The following is a 22,214-nucleotide window of genomic DNA, read 5'->3' as shown; positions in this document are numbered from 1 at the left end:
CAAACACTAGAATCAACATGATTAACAAAGTGATTAAGAAATAATTAAGATGTAATTAGTGAATAATTAGCAAATAGATTAATGTAGGCATGGATACTCAAAAACCAGCAAATTCTCATTAGGGCTATGCCTCAATTTATAGAGTTTACATCAAGCATCAAATCCCATTGATTTCTCCACGATTCACTCCCTGAATATCTCCACCTTTTGCCTGATTCTCTCCACCTCTTCTCTTTTCCCTGAATATCTCCCAGAATATCTCCACACTCCTAAATTCCCTCATGCTACCCATTATTCTCTCCCAGTAGATTCTTCTAACCTTTTCACAGGTTCTTTCAAAATTACATCTCCTCTTTTACAGCCTCTATCCAAGAGCTTGTTCCCACACACACCCTATTCACTTGTATATTTCAACAATTACTATGGAAAGTCTGGTCATATGGCCCGTGACTGTTACCGCAAACAGAATGATTTGAGAGGGGGTAGAGCGCAACATGGTGGAAATTTTGCATCAAGCAGTGATGATGGTAGTGCAAATCACTTGTTTGCCATGAAACATGTGATGGGGTCTATGATGACACATGGTGACAGTGATGACACTTGGTATATGGACTCTGGAGCATCAAACCATATGAATTGTCATGGCGAATGGTTTGAACATATGAAGCCAATGTATGTGAAAGGCTATGTGGAGACAGGTGATGATTCTCAGCATGCTATCACTCATGTTGGGAGTGTGCCATTGGTGATGCACAATGGTGAAATAAAGTCTATGTCAAACGTCTTATATATGCCTTCTATTACAAAGAGTGGTCAAATGGTTGAGCAAGGTTTATAGGTTCGTTTCAACGAGCATGGTTGCTTCATTGAGGATTTCAAAAATAGATGTAGTGTCATTTCCAAAGGCAAGGAAAGAAGTGAAAGACCCCTGCCCCCTCTGCGCAACGAATTCGGGGGTGCTAGCAACAAAAGTAGCACTTCTTGCGTGGGGCAGGGTCCCTCACTCGGGACCTTCGTGGCCCAAACACGATCGCCTGATGATTGTGGAAAGGATCGAATATGACCTAAATTGTTCGCGGATCTGCATTCCTTTTCGAGGGTTTATCTTGCGTGGAAATTCTGCTGCCCAACTAGCGTCCTAAGATGGGGGGAGGTTTATCACCAGTTGTGGCAAACGGACTCGAATCTCACGAATCCCCGAAATCTGACTCCACCCGAGGAGGGCTAAGCCGTCCTTCCTTCCCATGGATATCCAGATAGGAGACTAATCCCTCGATTCTTGCAAAACCGAACCGAAAAAACTTCCCTCGCCCGAAAAGCACGGTTTTTTTTCCATGATATTTTTACTCTAACGTAGTCAAGGTCATCTCACTGACCAAACTGATCCAACCGAACCTGTAAGTCACTTGGTCAGATCAAGGAAGAGACTTGCACTTGGACTTGCACTTGGATCATAGAGACCAACGCTTTTTTCCTCATTGAGAGGCATAGCCATTGATTCTTTTCCATAGAATAAGGATTGTCCGGGATTTACTTCTTCTATCGTACCATAACAGAATTGAGTCTCATTTTAGGGATCCATCAGTCCAGCCTAACCCCATCCAGTCCCATGGGTTAGCCAACCGCCCAACCACAGTAGTGATGGGATCCAATTAGGAATTTGGTTAGGTTTTGTCCCGAGTACCAGGGAAAAGAGTTCCCAGGCCCCCTAGCCGGATATTCATACAAACTAAAAACTAGTCACACCACTTACACACCCAATATAAAATTGCCTTTTTCACAGATTCTGGTCTTTAAAACAATCATTTAATGAAAACATAGTGTCACTGATTATAATCCTCCAAATATCTGGTTGAATCCTAATTTTCAATCATTCCTTCATCGATGTACCTATGGCATCATTGGCAACCAGAACGCTCACCACCTGTCCACTCAGGGGCCTTTTCGATAGTTCCTAGCTCATAGTACCTAGCAATATATTCAGTTATAAAAATCAAAATGGAATCTCCGTTGAAGATCAGCAAGATCAACCAACAGATTCATATAAAAGAGCCATGGACTCATCCGTTGAGGACCAGCAAGGTCAATCAACCAGATCCATGCCCGGTTTCAGAAAACAACTTTAACTCCTTATTCCATTATCTTCCTTGATGCACGTGTGGGTGTCTTCGGCGACCCAGAGCCCGAGCACTGTATGGTCAGCACCCTCTAGGATCCTTCGCAGGTCACATAGTGCTTCACTCATAGGCTGCTTCCTTGGTCCCTCATCCACTGTACCGGAAGCTCACCATTTAAATCGAACTAAGGCTGGTCAAGACCTCGGTCGACCTTGCTATTACACGAGATGTCCTCCGTTGACTCTCCGTCAGCTGTTGCAACTTTATTAGTTAGGTCTCCACGACCTCATTTCACAAGACGGTCAAAATGCTTCCCCAGTATTCTTGACATAAAACAGTCATTTAAAAACAGGTCATAAATATAATTTCTATAACGAACTCTCGTCTTTCCACATTGTTCCACATCAATCCACATTCATTTTGTAAGATTCCTCCCCAGCCTCTCAAGATGTCCAACATCTTCCCCTGTAATCAAATCCCTCTTCAAAAATATAAAAGATATTGTTTCTACCAGTTTTGGCCTAGAGAGAGAAAATCTTCTAGAGAGTGATAATTCAATTTTTAAATATTTTTGGATAGAAAAATACCTTATCTTATTAAAATAAGTTCCCCTGAAACAGAAGTTCAAAAAGATTTTCAGAAGGTGCATTAGAAATTAAGTAGAATCTGTTCAAGAGGCATTATCTTGGGGGTCAAGATTTTTTCGAAATTTTAAATTAAGGTTCCTATGGACCAATAAGATTCATCCAAATGTAGGGAGGAGATAAATAGAAGAATAAAAGGTAAATCCCCCAAAAATGAGTAAATACTCACATTATAAGATGAAGAGTTGACTAAGGACATTATAAGATGAAGAGTTGACTAAGGATAAGGTTAATAGTTAAGAAAGAGAGATATTTAGAAGTAATGATGTATTTTTGACACCTCAGTATGGGGGAATTTCCCTCATGAAGGAGGTGCCTATTTCACATGCTTGAATGAGTTTTAAACTCCCAAATAATGATATTTTTATCTCCGCCTTGCTGCGCTGGCCGCTGCCATCGCTGCGCTGGCCTGGCTGGCCGCGCTGGCCTTGCTGGCCGTGCGCCTGGTTGGCCGCCCTTTGCACAATGACGCACGCAATGCTCCAGCAGGTCGTGGGGCTGGTCTTTGCCCCCCCACACAGAATCAACATTGGCATTTCAGCATTCTTTTTGTCCGTAAACGGGTCCTGGGGCTGGTCTTCGCCCCCCCCCACACACAGTAGACAGACGTTGCTTACACCAGGCGACTTCCTCTCTCTACCAAACGAAAATTTATTTCGCAGACAAGCTTCAACACAGAAAAAAAAACGAAATGCTTACCTACAATTCGCTTTGTTGTGTGCGACGAGGGGGGAGAGAGAGAGAGAGAGAGAGAGAGAGAGAGAGAGAGAGAGAGAGAGAGAGAGAGAGAGAGAGAGAGGTCTTCCCTTCAAAAATGTCTTCCTTTCAATTCTGGCCGCCATGAGATTCTGGATGGTTGAAAACCATTGAGTGGGCTTTGGTACCCCGGTCACGCGCGGACCCTGATGACCCAATCGAACCAACGCTCTGATACCAGTGTTAGATACCTGTAACGCCGCTACGGGCGTTACCACAGGAGGGGACGGCCTCTGGCTCACCACCCAGCCATAGAGGAAGAATGAGGATTGCCCCTCATCCCCCAGGCTATATAGTGTGTGGCCTACCGTCCACACTAGCCTGGCCGCCCATGACTCCACATGGGCATCCTCTCCCGCTGAACCCCGGACATGGCCATCCGGTCTGCCGCCATCGGTCACAGGCGTTACAGCCTACGTGACAGTCCCATATCACCATGATACCACACATACATACCTTACCAATCTGAAACTCCCTAGTATGCCGTTTAGGAAAATATGAATAAAATCATGTATAAAAGGAATAAGATGGCCTTAATCCAGACTTTCACATATACCTGAGACTACATCAAGGAATAACTCTTTCCGAGTGCATCATTAGAAAAGAATTTTGAATTATTAGTGCCTTTCTAATGATAACTACCCAATAAACAATAAAGTTAGGGTAGAAAAATAACTCACGTAGATACATAAGGAACTAGGTATTTGAGTTGGAATATGTACAAGAGTACAAGCAATATACTCCAAAATTATGTGCAAAAAACGAAGGCAAATGCTACCTTCAAAGCACATGATATTATCCAAAAGATCCTTATAAAACCATGGATAAAAGCATAGAAGCTCCTCGAATCCATGAAAACCATAGTTGATCAATAAAAATCAATGCATGCCATCTAATGGTCATTAATCATGCCAAAAGAAGCATTAAAATTGGTGGCCAACTCATCAATCCGGAGTATATGAACGTGATGTCATTCAAGCAAAACTCCAAAGTAAGCAAGTGAGACACATGCATGTAGCACTCATTAAAAACCCCTAAACACAAGTGATCTAGGCAGAACATGATGAGTCCATATAAAACTTGGAAAACATCCAATAAAATCCACCAAAACAAACCGATCAACAAACCCATGATAGAATTTGTCTTAGGCTTAGGAAATTAAGCATAGACCACACTTAAACAAGTGCAAAATAAATTATCATAAAAAAGTGTCAAAGGTGAGACACACTTTGAACGCAGATTCTAGCCATTAAAAGTATGGAACATGTCCAAAAAGAATGGCTAAACAATGGTAAAAAATCATGAAAACATCATTTAGAATTATTTCAAATAGAAATAACTATTAATACGAGGTATAATCGTATTAATAATATGTGAATAACCCGCATCTATCTAATGTCAGCACGTGAAAACATACTTCAACATTAAACCTCAAAAATATTAAATTCTCGAGAAAAAGAATTATCATGATTTTTTCTAAATTTTTCCTAATTTTATAGAGCCTCAAAATACGATAATTTTGAATTCCACCAAACCTTATGGCATTCCAAACCTATATTTTTCCAGAAAATTTTTAGTAATTAGATTTACCAAAATACCATTGATATTTAAAAAATAGCAATTTCTAGAATTTCTAAAAATAATTTCTAGAATATTCCTTATTTTTCCTGAGAATCCCATCGTTCACGAAATTTCCAATTCCGCCCGACAATTCTCAAATCCAATGAAAATTTACAATTTTAATAGATTTTCTAATTTTTTGGGTCAAAAAATATATTTTTAAAGGAATTTGAATGGTCATGGGCGCCCGAATGGACACACCACATGCCAAACACCAACCCCACATTTTCCAAAAATTTAAAATAACCTTTGTCTAATTTTTCACTAATTTTTAAGATTTTTTTAAAATTTTTAATTTACCCTGAACGCATTTAGAATACAAACGGTCAAAAAATTTCGGAATCCCAATGGTTTTCTCGGAATACGGAAAGCCAACAATTTCAGGAAAATGAAAAGATTAAAAAAAAAACGGAATGTGAAAGGTCAAAAGTTTCCGGAATACGGAAGGTCAAAAGATTTCCCGGAATTCGGAAAGCCAAAAGGTTTTGGGAAAGCGGAAAGCCAAAAGGTTTCCCAGAAGATGAAAAGCCAAAAGGCACCAAGCAAATTTTTTTAGAAATTTTCAGAGAATTCTTTTCTTAGATTTCAAATTTTCTCCCTTTTTTTAAGGCTTTTTCTCCAAGCTTTTTTGAAAAAGATTTCAAAGATTTTTTTGTAAATTAAAAAAACTCATTTTTTAAAAATAAAATTAAAAAAAACCAACTTTAATAAGCTTATGTAAATTTTTTGGGGGGGGGCGATTTTCGCCCGGCGGGTTGCATCGCACCTCTCCCCCCCGCGTGCGCTTGTTGAAGATGAGGGAGAGAAATCATCTCTCCTCTCCATCTTCTCCACTCAATTCCCCCTCCTTCTCTCTTTGTTAACAGAGAGCTTAACTTTAATTAATCTTTTGATTAAAGTTTTTTAATTAAACCTTTACTTAATCATAAATAAATATTAATTATGATTCATGTTTAATTTAAAAATCCCTTTTAAGAGGAGTTCACACGGCAAGAGAGGAAAAAAGATGAGAAAAATCAGATTTGAGAGAGGCAGAGAGGGTCCCACGCACACCGGAGAGCATTTCATGTATCAACATGCTGCCCCCTACTACTGCATTTTAGCAAAAAATTGACAGAAATTTGATCGCATACCCACGAAAAAAATCACAAAAATGCATTAAAAAATATAATTTTAACCATAAAAATGCTCTAAAATTTCTAAAAATTAGAAAAATTTCCTAAAAGTTCTAGAAATTTAGGGAATCCATTCTACCAAAATATCCACAGTAAAATATGTGGTATTTTCATAAAAATTTCCATTAATGCTTATTTTTAACCACAAAAAAATAGAAAAAAATAGCATTAAACTCACGAAATTCCCCCACAATGTCGATTCGTCCATTGAACAATAGTAACACGCATCCCAATCGCCATATCGATGATCCACTTTTGCAAATCATCAACACAAATCAACAAAATAACATTTTTATTAGTAAATATTAAATTTTACTTCAAAAAATACCAAAAATTACAATAGAAAAGAAAAATAACAACAATTAACTAGAGATTGCTCTGATACCACTATTAAAACCCTAAGATCTCTCTAGGTAATTGTTATGCATAAACATGCATAAATCAGGCATAAACTCATCCACCCAACCACCCCCGAGCCCAAGGGATGCACACATGAAATACATCATACCTCTACCTTGATGTCCCATACCATCAAGAGATATAACTCCAATCCAATAGCATGTAGCTATAGTGTGAAATGGTAGGTGAGTAGATATGATCCTCTACACAAGAGAGCATAACATAGCCCTGGCCTCACAAGCCCTAAGCCTCCAAGCCCCCCTTGAGTGTGCCCCATGCCCCTATTATATAGGAGGGTCCTCAAGTGATTCTTGACTCTCCATTTCCCATGTGTGACCCTTGGATGCCTGACCCTAACCTTAACCCTTAAGGTTAGTCCTAACCCATGCTCCACTAGAGCTTGTTCCCATGCTCCCATGCTCACAAGCCTAATGTGGGTTAGCCTCCTAGTATATGCACATATAATGTGCATATAACAGTCTCATAGATACCTAAGCCATATCTCGTACGAGATATCACATGCCACCTAGGATCCCATGTTAAATGCCACATCAGATCCATCGTGTATCTCATATGAGATTTTACATTTTCCACATAGGATCCACATGTATCTCGTATGAGATATATAGTATGTCCCAAAAAAATCACAAAATACCTTTAGATATCTTGTATGAGATACCTATTTTGTTGTAATAAAATTATGAATACTATATATATACATATCTCATACAAGATATGTAAAATGCGCAAATATAGAATTACTAATTGTAAAGTTTGGTCACTTCCATCGAACAATGTTTGATGGGTGAAGTAGTGTCGAGCGTGCATTTTTTAAGTCGTCTAGCACTTGCAAGGCATTTTTTAAGTCGTCTAGTGCTTGCGATGCATTTTTTAAGTCGTCTGGTGCTTGCGAGGCATTTTTTAAGTCTCAATGATAAGGCAATGAAATGCATTTTTATTGGCTATAGTGCAGAAAGCAAAGGCTACCATCTCTACAATCCTCACACTACTAATATTATTGTCAGTAGAGATGTTGTTTTTGCAAAGGATTTTGTCTATCCATTGATGGAATTCAATAGGCATGCCCATGCAAATTCTCTGGACATGTTTGATGGTTTATTACATGTGTTAGTATTTGTTGATTCTTAGTAGATATTTCCTACTGATCCTTGTTTGATGCAAGGGGGGAATGCTCAAGAAAATGATGCACCCACTTCAACTCAACTGCAATCAATGAATCTAGGGTTATGTCTATATGGGCAATCAATGAATCTAGGGTTATGTCTATATGGGCTAGAAGCACCTTGCAAGATAATAAACTATTTGCTCCTTTGCAAAGCAGAACCAGATCTGGTGCTCGAACCAAACTAAGTAGATATTACTGAGTTTGCATTTCTTAGTTTTCTATATGATGTAGATGAACATGAGTCTTTTTAAGAGGGTCAAGAAGATCCAAATTGGGTGAAAGCCATGCAAGATGAAATTTATTCCATTCAAAAAAATGGTACTTAGGATTTAGTGAATCTACCACTTGGCAAGAAAGCTATTTGTACTAGTGGGTTTTCAAAGTTAAGAGAATCAAAGATGGATTGACAGATTCAAGGCCAGACTTGTTGTAAAAGGTTATGCCCAACAGAAAGGGATTGATTATGATGAAACTTGTACTCCCACTTCTCGTATGACCACTATCCGATTTGTTATTGCTTTGGTAGCCTATCTTGGATGGAAAGTGCACCACCTAGACATCAAAATATCATTTTTGAACGGTGACTTGTAGGAAAAAGTTTATGTGAGTCAACCAGTTGGTTATGCCCAACCTGGTCAAGAAAAGAAGGTATGCAAGCTTAATTAAGATTTATATGGTTTGAAACAAGTTCCCAGAGCTTTTGTTACCAGGAAATTCATGCCTATTTGACTGGACATGGATTTCAAAATAGTCCTATGGAAAGCACTTTATATGTGACAAAGGACAAGCAGGATTTACTACTTGTCATTCTCTATGTAGATGACATGTTAGTGATAGACACTAATAAGGATTTCATTATAGCCTTTAAGGCTAACCTTGCCTCAAATTTTGAGATGTCAAATCCTGGTTTTTTGCACTACTATTTGGGTATATAGCTATATTTGGGTATATAGCTATATTTGGGTATATAGTTTATATAGCAAGATGATGGTGTTAAGCAACCAAAGTACATCAAGATTGCTCGAGAGGTTTAATATGGAAAGTTGCAAACCGATTTCTACACCAATGGAACCTTGTGTAAAACTTGGTCTGTAGGATGCCGATGAACCGTTCGACATAACTACTTATGATCAAGTTGTTGGGTGCCTAATTTGCTTGTGTAACTCATAGCCAGACATCTAGTATGGTGTGTCACAACTTTCAAAATTTAGGTGCATTGCCCAAGCACTAAGCATTGGTAGGTAGTTAAACGTATCTTTCGATACTTATAAGGCACTCAAGTTCTTAGATTGTTCTATGTCAAGGGGGCTGATTTACGACTGCAGGCCTTCAGTGATTCCGATTGGGTAGGTGATTATGATACGAGATAGTCCACATCTGGAAGTTGTTCCGTTCATGGCAATTCATGCATATCTTGGCTAAGCAAGAAACAACCAACTATGGCAACATCATCATGTGACGGTGAGTATAGAGTAACATTCACTGTCTGTGATAGTTGAATGTATATGGTTGAGAAGATTGATGGGAGCTCTTTGTGTCCCTTTAGACACCCACTCCTATTCTCATTGAGACAGTCAAAGTGCAATGGCACTTGCAATGAATCTTGTCTTTCATGCCACTAATCACATTGACCGTCTAATAGAGCTAACTCTAAGCACGTATGGTGCTATGGAAAGGATGGAGGTGTGGCACTTATCTTACCCTTCATTTGGAAGCTACTTATGGCCACCACAATAGCCCATTGAGCAACCAAATCATCCACACAATTCCTCTGCATGATAATTGTATAGGCTGATGAACACTTTGTAGCATTGCCATGCCATCTCTCCTCTCTTTAACCTTCAATGTCAGAAAGCGCCATGCACTTTGCCATGTTGGGATGATCGATCAAAGCATCAAGCACGCATGCCTTGTGTATAATGTTCATTTATGATTCTAATTATCGTTTTGGTCATCAATAAAATTTCAAGTTGAGAGAGAGAGAGAGAGAGAGAGAGAGAGAGAGAGAGAGAGAGAGAGAGAGAGAGAGAGAGAGAGAGAGAGAGAGAGAGAGATTGTAGGAGATGATAAAATCTACGAGAGAGATTGGATTACCTAGTCAATTGGAGTGGATTTGTGCCTATGTCCAACCCATCATCTTGGGATGAACCCAATAAGTTAGTAGTTTTTCTACACAGAGTTGCATAATTTGTTTGTGACTTGGTGATGTAAGTCAAGTTGCGATCATTGATGTTATGATACCCATCATAAGTTTAATCTTTGGTGGGACATTGGCATTGGATGTAAGGTTGTTGTGAGATTGATGAGAAGATGGTAGGGAGGCCAATATAAAAAGGGCCATGAAGATGTGGTGGGAAAAATATTCACGTTCCACTTCGTGGAGGAGCTTTGTTTAAGCATTTGAATGAAATTGTGCCTAGCCTTCACCCGTCAAAGATGGGTGAGGCTACTCGTAAATATTAGATTTTCAAATAGAGATATAAATGTTCTATTTTGCTCTAGGTGACACCTGTGCAAAAGAGATTCCCGAAACGTCAGAAGCCTCAAAGACCTTGGTGCAACCCAACTCCTTCTAAGGTCTTTTAACAAGCACCTTCCCACGGGCACAATGGTGGAGATATTTTCTCGATTGCGATCATGATTCTCTTAATCGGGGCATGAAAATAGGGAGGCTTTCCTGTTGGAGCCAGGAGTACAATTGGTAGAAGGTCATGAAATGGCTATATCTTCTCTCTATTTATGCATGCATGGATGCTTCACTAAAGCTAGGTCTCTGAGGCCTGGGCGGCGGACGCCGGCATCCGCCCGCCCGTTTATTGTGTGGAAGCACTGTGAGTGAAACCCTAATTCGAGGGGACGCTGAAATATGCCGTGCGTGGCAACGATGGGTTCCGTTCTCCCGGAAGGAATTGAGGCACGTTGGTGACTTCTTTGACTGGCCAGACGGGCTTGAACTAGCTCTGCAGCTTGATTTCAACTGTGTTTTCCTATGTTCTGATCGGGCCATTTCTGCTTGCTTCCTGCAGGATGAAGCACAACAACGTCATCCCCAATGGCCACTTCAAGAAGGACTGGCAGTCCTATGTAAGGACCTGGTTCAACCAGCCCGCAAGGAAGAAGCGCAGACGCTTATGTGAGTAAGCTCTTGCTCTGTAAAACCCTAACTGCTTCAGGCTTCAGGTTTCGAAACCCTAATCCTAAGTATTCTTGTAGGCTTCGTGTCTCCCTGTCAGGTTTTGTGGTTCAAAACCCTGAATCGTGTGTCTCTACGTCAAAAACCTAATCATCTAAGGTTGCTGCGGCCTCGCTGTCTAGAAACCTTAATTCCTAAGAGTTGTTTCCCTGGAGCCCTAGTCGTAAGGGTTGCTGTCTCGATGCCGTGTAGATTTGATAAATTATGGGTTCTCGCACATACATAATAAAGTTTAGTTGTGTTCTCTTGGTGATTTTAGCTCGCCAGAAGAAAGCTGTTCGGATCTTTCCTCGGCCAACTAGCGGACCTCTTCGTCCTGTTGTTCACTCTCAGACGCTCAAGTATAACATGAAGGTCAGAGCAGGTCGCGGCTTCACTCTGGAAGAGCTCAAGGTATTATCAGGCATTTCAAATTCGTTGTTGTGTATCTGTGTCCATCTATAGCTGCACTTGTAACAGCCAAGTTTAATCTGGCAATGAGAGTCGCAGAGTTAATAATATGGATATGGTTTTACTGCTTCCTCATTATTGATGGAACTATGGATATGGTTTTCCTGTTGTACTGCTTCCTCATTATTGATGGAACTATAAATGGCATGACAGGGATTGTATGAGTGATTGTTGGCGTATGGGGATCACAGGGTTTGCCTCTGAACTTAGTCAGGATAGTTTTGGGTGCAAGTGGGTTTGGCAGATTTTACTACAGAGCTCGGTTTTGTGATCGTATGGGGTAATGTGGGCCTGGCTGCAGTACTTATGGTGAGGCCTGGAGGTGGTGTAGTTTATCCTCTTGTTAGTGCTTGGTCGTAGAACACGTTGGAGCATATTTTCTGGCACTTATGATGTGAGTAATAATTGCACTTAGATCTTGGGTGATAAGTAAGTGCAATTTCCTATATGCAAGGCGATGGCTAGTCCCAGTGACTACTTAAATTTACTGTGTGGTTACCTCAGCCATACTCAAAGTAGGTTCTTGATCATAGCTACTCTCTCTTCCTCTGGTATTCTTGGATCATTGAGTTCCAATGTTTCATTGTCTTCTGGACTAGCAGTGACAGCCCTTAATCCAAGTAATTTATTCTATGGTTGGTTAGGTGATTGACAGGTCTCATTCATTAATTTCAGTTGCCACTCTTCATGCCTGTCACCCTTTTTGCTCGGTGTTTTTTGGTTGTGGGGGGTCCCACGGTGGTGTACATTCCTGTCTAGATCATTGATTCATATGTAAGGGCCTGCGGTTACCAAGATGCCATCAAATCTTGCAGCCTTATGGACTTTCTTTTTGTTGGTACCTATATCAGGCAGCCGGTATTTCGAAAAAGCTTGCTCCGACTATTGGCATTGCGGTTGATCATCGTAGAAAGAATCGTTGTCTTGAGAGTCTGCAGTCAAATGTGCAGAGGCTTAATACGTATAAAGCTAAGTTGATAGTCTTCCCTCGACGATCCCGCAAGATTAAGGTGGGGTACCAAAATTTACTAGCTAAGTTGGCTGCCAGGTGTAGCTCATTGACCTTTGTGACATAACACTAAGCTGGCTTGGATTGTTTGCAGGCTGGTGATTCTAGCCATGAAGAGCTTGCAAATGCCATGCAGGTTCAAGGGGCTGCAATTCCCATTTTGAGAGAGAAACCAATAGTGGAGGTAGTGACCATCACAGATGACTTGAAGGCCAACAAAGCTTATGCAAAACTTCGACTTGAGAGAACGAATAAACGTTTGCTGGGTGTCCGAAAGAAGCGAGCTGCAGAGGCTGAGAAAGATGAGAAGAAATAAAGGCGAGGGCTTTTACTTGATGTTTTAACCGATGTTGAAGTTCTAGTAGGTGAGATTGTCTTTCCGTACAAGGCACCTTCAGATTTTGTTGAGAATGTTTAATGGCAGAGTTTTGTGTTCTCAATGTCTTTTAATGAAGTTGATCTGTCCATGCTATCCTCTATCTCAGACAACTTGCATTAGGAATTGGAAAAGTGCACTGAATCAAATTTTTTCGGTTCTCTGTTGTGTATGAAGGTGGCCTTTTGAAACTGCAGTTTGAACAGAACTAGCACACAGCTTGTTGTCCCTTTGGAGTCCTTAAATATTTTCTGGCTTTCAGAAGTTGTTTTAGCTTTCTCAATTCAAGATGATCTGCTCAGTGACTGTTGTGCTCAAACCTACCATTTCTTGATTTGTGAGTCATCCCTTGTGTACGAGCCATTGACCTTAACCCTTTCGTCTAATATCCCAAATTCCCAATTATTTGATGTCGGTAACTATAGAGAATCCAATGTCCTTGGGTCTTGTTACCAACAGATGGGTTAAAGAGGAGCTAATAAAATGGCAGACCCGGGTTCTCTTCTTACACTCCCCCGTATGGTCAAAAAGCCTGTCACCGTTTTCTTCAAAGAGAGAAGATGACAGCTTTGCTGACAAGTGTGGTCATCGCTTCTCATTGTGTGATCAGTTTTCTCTCTCTCTCTCCCTCTCTCCCCTCCTCTCTCGCTTCTCATTGTGTGATCAGTCTCTCTCTCTCTCTCTCTCTCTCTCTCTCTCTCTCTCTCCCCGCACTCTCGCATGGAATTCTCTCATTGTTGTAGTTGTCGTAATTGCCCCCGGGTTCCCATGAGCATGGTCAAGTATTGATAGTCTTACAGGTAGAAGTGTATGTTTTCTAGATTGTTCATCTCTAGTTTGCTATCTGTACGGAGTCGAATAAGCTACACATCATGTCTGTGAATGCTCCTCAGTCTCAACTTTCTACTTGATGTTCAATGCTATAGCTGTCTTTGCTGGTGAAGTCAATTTGCGATAAGCTTATATTCTAGTCTATGAACCTAAATTACCTTTTTTTCTCCATGTGTATGCAGTGGATTTCATTATATCCAGTGTGCTCGCAAGGTATAATTAACCGACATATGTTACAAATGTGCACACCTCATCAAAGATTTGAGGGGGGGTGGGGAGGTGTTCATGGCAAGAACCTCTGGTGTAACAATGGCCAAATTAGGTGAGGAGTTGGGTAGTTTTATTGGTGTGAGCAAGGCCGCTGGTCAAGGAGGGTATTTCTAATTTGTAGTTTGTTTAAGCTGCCATACAGCATTCTTATCCAGAGACCCCAATGCATGAAGCCTGATCAAATACTTGGCAATGAAGTGGGTGATGACAGACAGTTCAAGTAAAATCCATGTAGATGAAAGGAAATGGAAGTGCTAAACGAAGGTTCTTTGAGAAGCTTATCCAAGGACAAGTATGATCAATGGACATTGACACTGCATGTGTTATTACATCAACTAATGCGGCAGATTATAATTGAATGTGCTATAAATAACATTGCCGTGTGTGGGGTAGCAGGGTATGTGGCAAAGAAACTAATGCTTCTTGTAATAGTGAAGTGCTACTAGAAGCTTAACAAGGGTATTCTCAACCAGTATGACAAGCTGTAGTTTGTAGAGATTGAAAAGAAAGTGAGCAAACCTAGGCATTTTCCATAATCATCTCCACATCCAACTCGTGTAAGGGTGCCGGTAACAAACACCAATAATACATATAGTTAAGAAAGTACTAAGTGCAGCCAGAATGGATGACAAACAGGAGGAAATAGTCTAAACTTCAATAGATCTAACAAAGCAAGAGTACTTAAAGCTCAAAGTGCAATTAAGAACTTGAAAGGCATGGAATGTAATAAGTCTGAAAAAGACAAAGAAAAACACAAGCACAAGCACAAGCTGATAAAAATATAATCGAAGTAAATTGGAAATCCAACTTGTAAGTAAATTTGGGTATTAAAAAATGCAATTTATACACCATAATATGATGCAACACTTCCTTGATGCACTTAAGTGCAACTAGGTTTGCAGAATGGGTCAAATGTATTTTTACTACACAAACGCAAAGACAATACCCATGCCAAACATGTTTCAAGGCTGGGGAAGTCAACTAGTGATAAAGGTTTGTGCTCGTGCTCTATAGTGTGACCTTAAGTTTGAAATGCTTCCCTCATGGCTATGAAAGAAATGAACCTCCTCAAAAATCTAGCATCTTAAGGGTAGGTTAATGATTTTCAATGGTATGGTTTACACATCTTACCATAGCATGTTGTGTTGGATGCCTAAGTACAATATTACACGGCCAAATGACAATGTGGATGTTCGATGAGCACCCCAATGCTTGATAAGCAAGAGATGGTCGCATTAACCAGGTGGAGAATGAGATGCTATACCCCCTCTCTCTCTCTCTCTCTCATCCTCGCAAGAAGACACTCGTAGCGTAACTAGGTGACTCAGGAGCTTTGATACATATGTGTGTGTGTGTGTGTGTGTGAATACAAGTATGTGTTGTATATGACAAGTATATGTATACACACACACACACACACAATTATCTTCTAGAGAAGATAATGTTTTTTACACACACAAAGATAATGTTTTTTACACACACATACTTTTTTTTTTTGTGTGGAATCATAAGTATATTAGATTTACAAGATGACTATCCAAAGTAGATAGTCTCAAAGTACATCAACTGAAGATGTCAATATAAGACAAATATACATCATGATCTATTTGGTCAACCTGCATGCAATCGAAGAAAGATTGATGCAGGGAGTACCGAAAGAAAGAAAAGGCAGAAAAAGTCGCATCACCGAAAACTCCATGGTTGCGAACTTTCCATAGTGTCCATAAAGCCCAGTAGCGCACCCATGAGAAGAAAAGAGTGAATTCTGGTCTGGGCAAATGAAGACCAAATAGCCAGAAAAACTTTCCAAATTTCATATTTGGAAATCTAGCCCGCAGAAGCTGGATGATAGGAAGAAAAAACTGACGAGAAGAAGGACAGTTCCAGAAAATATGAATGACTGTCTCCCTGGAAGCAGAGCATCTATGGCAAGTGGATGAGGATATATGTCTGCGTGCCAGAAACTGTCCTGAGGGAATAACAGCCAAAAGAACGCGCCACAAAAAAAGCTGTTGTCGAAGAGGAAGCTTTGAATGCCAAAGAGATTGCAATCGTCTTTTCCACCACAAAGATGACCGATGCATATGCCAGAAGAGATTTGCCCGTTCAGAAACCCAAGGCAATGGCAACAAATGTTTATACAGACCAGCAACTGTAATATTAGATAGCCTCAAGGGATGGCATGAAGAATCAAAAGAGGAAATAGTCAAATCTTGTAGGCGATCTCGAATTTCCAACAGTGGAATCGGCAAAAAAGGCTGAAGCATCTAACACACACACACACATACACATACACACACATATTTAACCACATCGTTGGTAGTTACACACAAGAAAAAATACTCAAGTCATTGTGAGTCTATTGTTGTAGTGTGAATAGCCTTTATAATAAAGAAATATTAGGGCTCAACATTGTGTCAAGAATTTATTTGATACTTGCTCTCGCTCATTAAATAAGCATACTGGTTTGGCATGCGACAACCCTATCACAACTTCTTTTGTAACTTTTTATTTTGGGTGGTTGATGCTCATCTCTAGCAAGGATGGATACATCACACCACACTTGGAGAAAACTTCCTATTTAAAGGTGCACGTTTAAGGTGAGGGTAACATCTCACTTAGCCCAAATTCTTATTGTTGGTGTTTACTCCTTGCTTCTTTTGGGGTGCCTTCTACATAGGTGCACTCGGGTTCTGTTTCCATACGAGTGTTTATGCTTGCATGTGATAGATTTGTGACTAATCACATCTCTTGCATATATGACTATTTTGTCTTTAATTATATATATAAAAAAACATTCCTTTAAATACTTCCATGTTGCCTAAGGTTATTGTTTACTGTACCTAGGCTTTCCCACCACATTTTTTTTTGGTAAACCAGGTATCTTGTGTAGGTTTTTGAACTTGGGTATGCTTCATTTTTTTTGGGGACTTTTGCATGCTATGGTGGAGAGTTAACATAACAATGTCTAATTTGTTCTCGTACTCGGCTCTGACATATTGATGGAATACATGAATCATGTAATTTGGTGTTGACAGTTGATTTGTTAGTAATATGTGAACTGATTATCATGGTTTGTTTGGCCGTAACCTGCACTACTCTTGCGCGGTGATGATAGCACTACTCTTAATAAACTAATTTCTTTCTGTAGTGGAATCCACCCTAATAATGATTATGGCTGAGGTTTGTACATGATTGAGCTTTTACATTGAATGTTTCTCTATTTGATATACTACTTATATGATGGCTTAGGATATCTTGGCTTGATCATGGTCGGGGCAGACTCTTTAGAGATGTGCTTTGAGAAATGGCTATTCTGATCATAAAAAAATATGGTCATGTATATCCTTTGGAATGTTGGTAGAAAAAATAAACATCTCCCCTAGAGTTCCTCTTCTCCATGGAGAGTGGTGAACCATAGAAAGGTTTTGCAAAGAGCACTTGTACATGTTCCCCCCCCCCTTCCGATCTACCTCTGTGCCCCTCACTTTTGAGGAGGCAAACTTGATCGATCTCATCGAGCGGGATATTGCATTTGTTATTTATATATTATGCTCTGATTTTGAAGAGGAGAATGATGAGGAGCTAGTGGTGCCTCTTCTCACCTATGAGGAGAAGGAGTCAGAGGAGATAGTCCTGGGGGACAAGCAAGAAGAAGAGGCACGTAGCTTGTGTTTGGACTTGTCGACTATCCACCAGGAGGCAGCCCATCCTATTGAGAATGCAAAACTTGCATCATTGAGTGCCATCACTATAGATGGTGTTGAGTACTTGCTTAATCGTTCCATGTTTAAAGTAATCTAATTTTTAGAGTAATTTTTATTATATTTTTTTACTAAAGATAAAATTTTTAAAATTTCTAAATTCATTGAAATTTTATACACTTATAGTCTTTCATGCATAAATGTTGTGTGAAAAATCCTAAATCCATATGAGGCCTGTGAACAAAAAAATAATGCTTTCGATAAACTTGAAAAACTATACGAGAGAAAAAAATAGTAACACCCAAGATATTGAGACAGAAACATCAAATTGTACTTGTATTAAAAACACTTCTCATAGATTACATTGAAACATAGGTTTACAATGCCTCATATGATCTACTCAAATCATATTATCCATATTCAAACTAAAGGCATCGCCATTGTTACGAATCCTTTGTAGCGCTTCACCCCATGAATAGCTCCCAACTGACCATCATGCATGAGGTCCACCGACGAATATGCCTCATTTGCTTCTTGAAGAGCTAGCAACGCTTGGGCTGACCATCGCTGCACATTGTTGACTGTAGAAGTAAGTCTTGCTGCAAATGGCACCCTCGATATGATTAAGTTAATACTTTTTTTGATACTTCCTTATTTCTCGAAGAGCAGTAGTGCCTAGTCTCCATCTATGCTTCTTGTGACGTGGTGGATGTGGATGCGTTGTACCTATAGTACTTCCTCCTGGATTTGTTAGAATGAGTACGCTCACTATATCAGTCTCCGTTGGTATATTGACTTGGGGGCTGTGTTGGGCGAGTCTTAGTAGGGTTCCTCTTAGCACTTTGCTTGGTGCCTGCCATGTCTTGAAAGCTAGAAGACTATAAAATGTAAATGTCTCACCACTTATAAGCACTTATAAGTAATACTTTAGTCAACTTTAAAAATAACACAACTGTTCATACACAAGTATGCATATACTCTCACACATAAAATCATTTAATATTATGGTTATAGTTAGTAAGATTATGGGTGATATATCACGTTGGTTTACAAGCTCTATGTGAAAGCCATTTTGGTTTAGTAGAGTAATACTTGTAGCATCAACAAAAAATTACAGAGTTTTAACTTGCATTTGCTCATTTGAAACACTTGACTCTTGGGTTTTCCACTTGCTTCCCTCTCTTTCTTGAGTTCTCAACCATTTAGCACGTTTCTCTCTACTTGATGAATTCTCAAATCGTGCCTTTCTAACCTCACATATGACTATATGTATTGCCTATGATCCATTGGACATAGGTTTCTTCTCCTCTAACCTTATTACTATCTTTCTATACCAGTATAGAAGTAATTGTTTCATTGGATTGACATCATAGATTCCACCTCCATGAGCAGTTGTCTTTTGGAAAGCACATCATGCTTGCCAATGAGATCGCTCCATGCCCTGTGTGTAGACCATATCGCTAAACTTCCTTCATTTGCAAAGTAAGGACCATGAGCATGCAATATATGTTAGATCAATAAACAACATAATCATAGTTAGTCTCTAAAACCATATAAATTAATTGTAATGTCACACTTACCATGTAATGTGTTATACTACTTGAAGTCCAGGCTTCAACAAAACTGATGCATAGAATATACCAATCACCTCCTTAAACTCCTTGGAATCATCTGGTCCAAATGTCATCTTCTGCAAAAGCATTGCCAATTTGTCAAGAGCAATCCACACATTTGCTTTTGCTACTCTAGTCTTTCCTCCATTGCTTCGATCAGGAACGGCCATATGTAACTTTTTTCATGCTTCATATTTCTCTGGTTGTTGTACTAGTAGTTCTCCATTTTCATTTCGTGGTGCAGAGAGGAATTTCCTTGCTTTTGAGCCGACAAAGCAAGGCTTGCATGGTACATTGCCGCTTGCTCCAGACTTTTTTCATCCTTCTTTATTTCTACCTGGCCTCGATGTAAACCCATCCCAGATAATACTTCTTCCACCCTTTTACATGTTTCTTGGGCATCAGAAGCTGGCTGCATTTTATAAGCAAAACACACATATTCATAAACAAATTTGTCTATGATCCTCACTAGTGCATGCAAATTGCAAAAAGTGTACTCTTGTCAAGGGGATGTCAAGAATAGGATCCCACTTAGGATCTACTCGTACCATTTGGCCCCCATGGCAAACAAATTGATCACGTGTAGGACACCCTTCTCTGCCTGTTTCTTCCCATTCTTCCCTTTCTTTGTAGACCGCATACAATATATGCAAGGAAACTCTGCATTTTTTGTATTTGACACACCAAACATGCACTTCCAAGTTTTGAGATCTCCAGCAAGGTGCCATTCCACTTGATACTCACCACCATAACCTTTCATGTGCAAACTTTCACTATGATTTTGACATTGCACTGTATTAGGTATCTCTGTCAAGTTAAAGAAAATCTTCAAAATCTCATGATCTTCCTTTGGTACTTCAAATAAAGTAGCAAGCCACCAAATTTCATTCTTAGACTGTACACGAAAGTAATCAGGATGACCAGGCAAGATGTTAGGATCCAGTGCTCTATTCATGAGAGTTAGACTAACACGTTCTAACTTCTGACCTTTGATAGCCTCACTTTCATCAATCTTCAAAACAAATTTAGCTTGTCTTCACATTCTGCAATAGATATACTGTAAAATTTTACCATTAGATTGTAACTTGCATACATCTAAAACAAAAATTGTTATTTGTGTGCAAGACAAACGGCACTTCCTTTGAACCATACTTGCATACATGTCTGTGACATAAGTGCATTGGCTCACCAATTAATTTTTCCACCTTACTGTTTAATGATTGTCGTGCTTGCACCACATGAAATGGTTTAGGAAGAGGCAATACCCTTTTCTTTTGCAACACTTTTTTAAACCTTGTATCTAAATGTTTGTATATCATGCTATTTTGACCATAAAAAAATATGGTCATGTATATCCTTTGGAATGCTGGTAGAAACAATAAACATCTCAATATGTTTTTGTATGGCTTGCATAAGGATTGCATGAGGAGTCCTAAGATCAGGTTTTTTGCTTTCAATATTTGGTTCTTGTCTCTCTTTGGTGATATAATATGCTGGTCACAACTAGTTACATAACCGTTTTCTAAAAGACTATATCTCATCATATGCAACTCTATGATAATTTCTTGAAGCATTACCTTGTTGTTATCACATAGCTTGGCATGGTTTGCTATACCTCTATCTGATACTAAAGACTTAAATTTGCTGTGTGGACTTGGAATATGAAGGCATAACAGATTTTTTGACTTGCCTTATATAATGATGCTCGTATATCTTCGTTTTGGCAGTTGGAAATTAGGTTTTTTCTCGGGATGTGCTGGAGGGCTAGCTTCTCATCAGCTTTTGCACAAATTTGGTTTTCAGCTGCTTAAACAATTATGTTATAAGCATTCTTTACCTAAACTCTAACTCACTATAGGTTTTTTAGTTTGAACCGTGCAGCAAAGTGAGCATTTTTTATGGATGTTCCCTTAGCCCTGATTTGCTATCTTAGTTTTGGAAGACATAAATATGTCTTTTTATTACTTTATAGGGATGCCCTCCTGATAAGCTCTTAGATTGTAGATGATCCGAGCATCCGAAAATCTGATTAGGCTCTTAGATTGTAGATGATCCAGCATTCCAACCATCCTCGACAATCAAGTGTTCCAACGATCCAACCATCCTAGCATCCGACATGAGACATGGTGGTCGTCACAAGGTCAAAATGTTGTACTTGTAAATGGAAGTATTGGATAACGACGTTAAGGAAGCACTCCATAAGTCTCAACCGTGTCCATTCAAAGGAGAAGGGAATAACGTTGGTGAAGCAGTTTGAAAATTGGAGAGGATCTATGGATTAGTTTACTCATATCAAGATAATCAGAGATACTCAAAAAAGTTGGAGGAACCATGTTGAATCAAATCATTTGAATTGGGACCAACTTTGGGCATCGCTTGCCCACCTGTTTCAATCTTTGCTTCATAATCCGAAGATAAACCCAATCCCCTTCCGAAAACCAGATCTAAGTCTGTTGTTGCGTTGCAGATAGCGGTCATAGCACCACCACTACAAAACCTGTAGCTAAAAGTAATACCTTAGCAAAAATGACTTGGACTAGCTTCTCAAAATCTCTTCAAGAGGAAATGAAGACTAGCAAAGCTTCGGACAATGTGCATATGTATCCAAGAAGAGAGCTACATTGGTGATCCATTTTCCATCAAGGATATAGCACCAATGAATGTCCAATTTTAAGACCTCCTCAACAATGGTAATTATAGCCTTTGTGGGCACTATGGTCATGAAGCCCAAGATTGCCGAGCATGCCTAAAAGCTATTGCCAACACAACAAGACACAGCTTAGATGAAAAGACATGAAAGCATAATTTTATCAAATATTTTGTCCCTTAGGATTCCAAGAAGACAAGATGAACAAATTCTTGGAGCTATCT

General features: G+C 39.5%; 1 protein-coding gene across 4 annotated transcripts; it reads left to right on the top strand.

Moving 5' to 3' along the window:
* Window positions 1–10,773: 10,773 nt before the first annotated feature.
* LOC147624306 (large ribosomal subunit protein eL13z-like) lies at window positions 10,774–14,359 on the top strand. 4 transcript variants are annotated; one of them, XM_086819287.1, is made up of 5 exons: window positions 10,774–10,815; window positions 10,924–11,030; window positions 11,350–11,483; window positions 12,392–12,550; window positions 12,644–13,097. In XM_086819287.1, exons 2-5 carry the CDS (start codon window positions 10,925–10,927, stop codon window positions 12,863–12,865), a joined length of 621 nt encoding a protein of 206 aa, XP_086675413.1. In that variant the 5' UTR covers window positions 10,774–10,815; window position 10,924; the 3' UTR covers window positions 12,866–13,097. The 4 variants fall into 4 exon arrangements, with proteins under 4 accessions (XP_086675413.1, XP_086675414.1, XP_086675411.1 ...); XM_086819288.1 differs by having other exon boundaries at window positions 10,793–10,811; XM_086819285.1 differs by lacking the exon at window positions 10,774–10,815 and adding an exon at window positions 13,939–14,359 and having other exon boundaries at window positions 10,822–11,030; window positions 12,644–12,914.
* The last annotated feature ends 7,855 nt before the right edge of the window (window positions 14,360–22,214 follow it).

This window comes from Cibotium barometz, chromosome 25 (assembly GCF_041138505.1).
Source record: "Cibotium barometz isolate CiBa-2024 chromosome 25, ASM4113850v1, whole genome shotgun sequence".
NCBI classification, from domain to species: domain Eukaryota; kingdom Viridiplantae; phylum Streptophyta; class Polypodiopsida; order Cyatheales; family Cibotiaceae; genus Cibotium; species Cibotium barometz.
Note: the sequence above shows the minus strand (reverse complement) of the source record. Positions and strands in the feature narration are given on the sequence as shown.

Bases quoted from the DNA above. Each gene is read 5' to 3' on its own strand.
- LOC147624306 (XM_086819285.1), top strand. From the start codon at position 10,925: ATGAAGCACAACAACGTCATCCCCAATGGCCACTTCAAGAAGGACTGG. The intron at 11,031-11,349 runs GTGAGTAAGCTC...TGGTGATTTTAG, and splicing joins GAAGAAGCGCAGACGCTTAT to CTCGCCAGAAGAAAGCTGTT. The intron at 12,551-12,643 runs GTGGGGTACCAA...GATTGTTTGCAG, and splicing joins GACGATCCCGCAAGATTAAG to GCTGGTGATTCTAGCCATGA.